Here is a 1,078-nt window from a genome sequence, read left to right on the forward strand (position 1 = left end):
AGGTCGGGCCGCGCAGGGCTGGCGGCACTGCGGGCGGCGTGTGGGCAGGCGGAGATCGCAGGGACCCTGAGGAACTGCTTGCTGGCTTTTAGGAGCGCGGGTGCGCAGCATCGTCCTCAGTCCTCGAGGCCTCTCCCGTCCGTGTGTCACAGCCGAGTCGTAGATGCCTAGGCTGAGTGTCAGCGACTCCTACGCTGCTCCAGAAGAGCCCTGGTCTTTGTGGCTCCAGGGTTTCTTCCCCATTGACATCAAGCACTCCAGTCCTCAAGGAGGAAGGGTCGTGTGGGAAGGGATAGACCCTTAACACAGACCAAGGATAGTAGGAGGCAGGGAATAAGGAATAAGGGGAGTGATTTTAGGGGGTGTGACTCTCCCCAACCCCCATATCCTCCTAATGTGCTCTCTGTCCGGAACAGATCTGGGTCCCTTTCCAAACACTCCTGATGCCTCATTTGACTCTGGCCTCTTTTCGACCACCACTTTGGGGGCTGAGGTCCTCACGGAGCCTCCCCAGGTCCCATCCCCTTTCTACACAGCCAGAGCCCTATGGATCTCCCATCTCCCGGAGGAACCGAGAAGCCAAACAGAAGCGCCTGCGAGAGAAGCAGGCGGCGCTGAAGGCTGGAATAGCCGGGAAGAGCAAGGTTAGGAGCCGGACAGCTTGTCCTTGGGTCGCTAAGGCTTGGGAGGGGGCTGGAGGAAACTCGGGCTGGAATCCAGATGGCTGGGATATTCTATTAATTGCATCCCATCCTCCTCCCTCCTTGCAGTCCCTTGCAGAATCTAGTAAGGCCTGGAGTCCTAAGGAGATAATATTGTATGAAATCCCTACAGAACCTGGTGAAAAGAAAGGTAACTAGAGAACTTGAAGGCCTTTTCTGTCACGTTTTTGTTGCCCATTTGGTTTGTGAAATGCAGCCTGGGAACAAAGTTTGGTAGTTAGTGGAGCTCTCTGCCATCTCCACAGATGTCTCTGGGCCCCTGCCTCCTGCATACAGCCCCCGATATGTTGAAGCTGCCTGGTACCCGTGGTGGGTGCGAGAGGGTTTTTTCAAACCAGAATATCAGGTTAGTACCT

The 1,078-nt window shown here is 55.7% G+C and overlaps 1 protein-coding gene across 1 annotated transcript; it reads left to right on the forward strand.

The window, feature by feature from the left end:
* Positions 1–122: 122 nt before the first annotated feature.
* On the forward strand, positions 123–1,068 carry LOC103584685 (valine--tRNA ligase, mitochondrial-like; the record flags this gene model as incomplete). The annotated part of the gene is made up of 3 exons (XM_008565594.1): positions 123–644; positions 771–852; positions 968–1,068. Coding segments are annotated over exons 1-3 (384 nt in total), but the record flags the coding sequence as incomplete, so codon positions are not given.
* Between the last annotated feature and the right edge of the window lie 10 nt (positions 1,069–1,078).

The sequence above is a fragment of the Galeopterus variegatus genome, unplaced genomic scaffold (genome assembly GCF_000696425.1).
Source record: "Galeopterus variegatus unplaced genomic scaffold, G_variegatus-3.0.2 Scaffold79415, whole genome shotgun sequence".
NCBI classification, from domain to species: domain Eukaryota; kingdom Metazoa; phylum Chordata; class Mammalia; order Dermoptera; family Cynocephalidae; genus Galeopterus; species Galeopterus variegatus.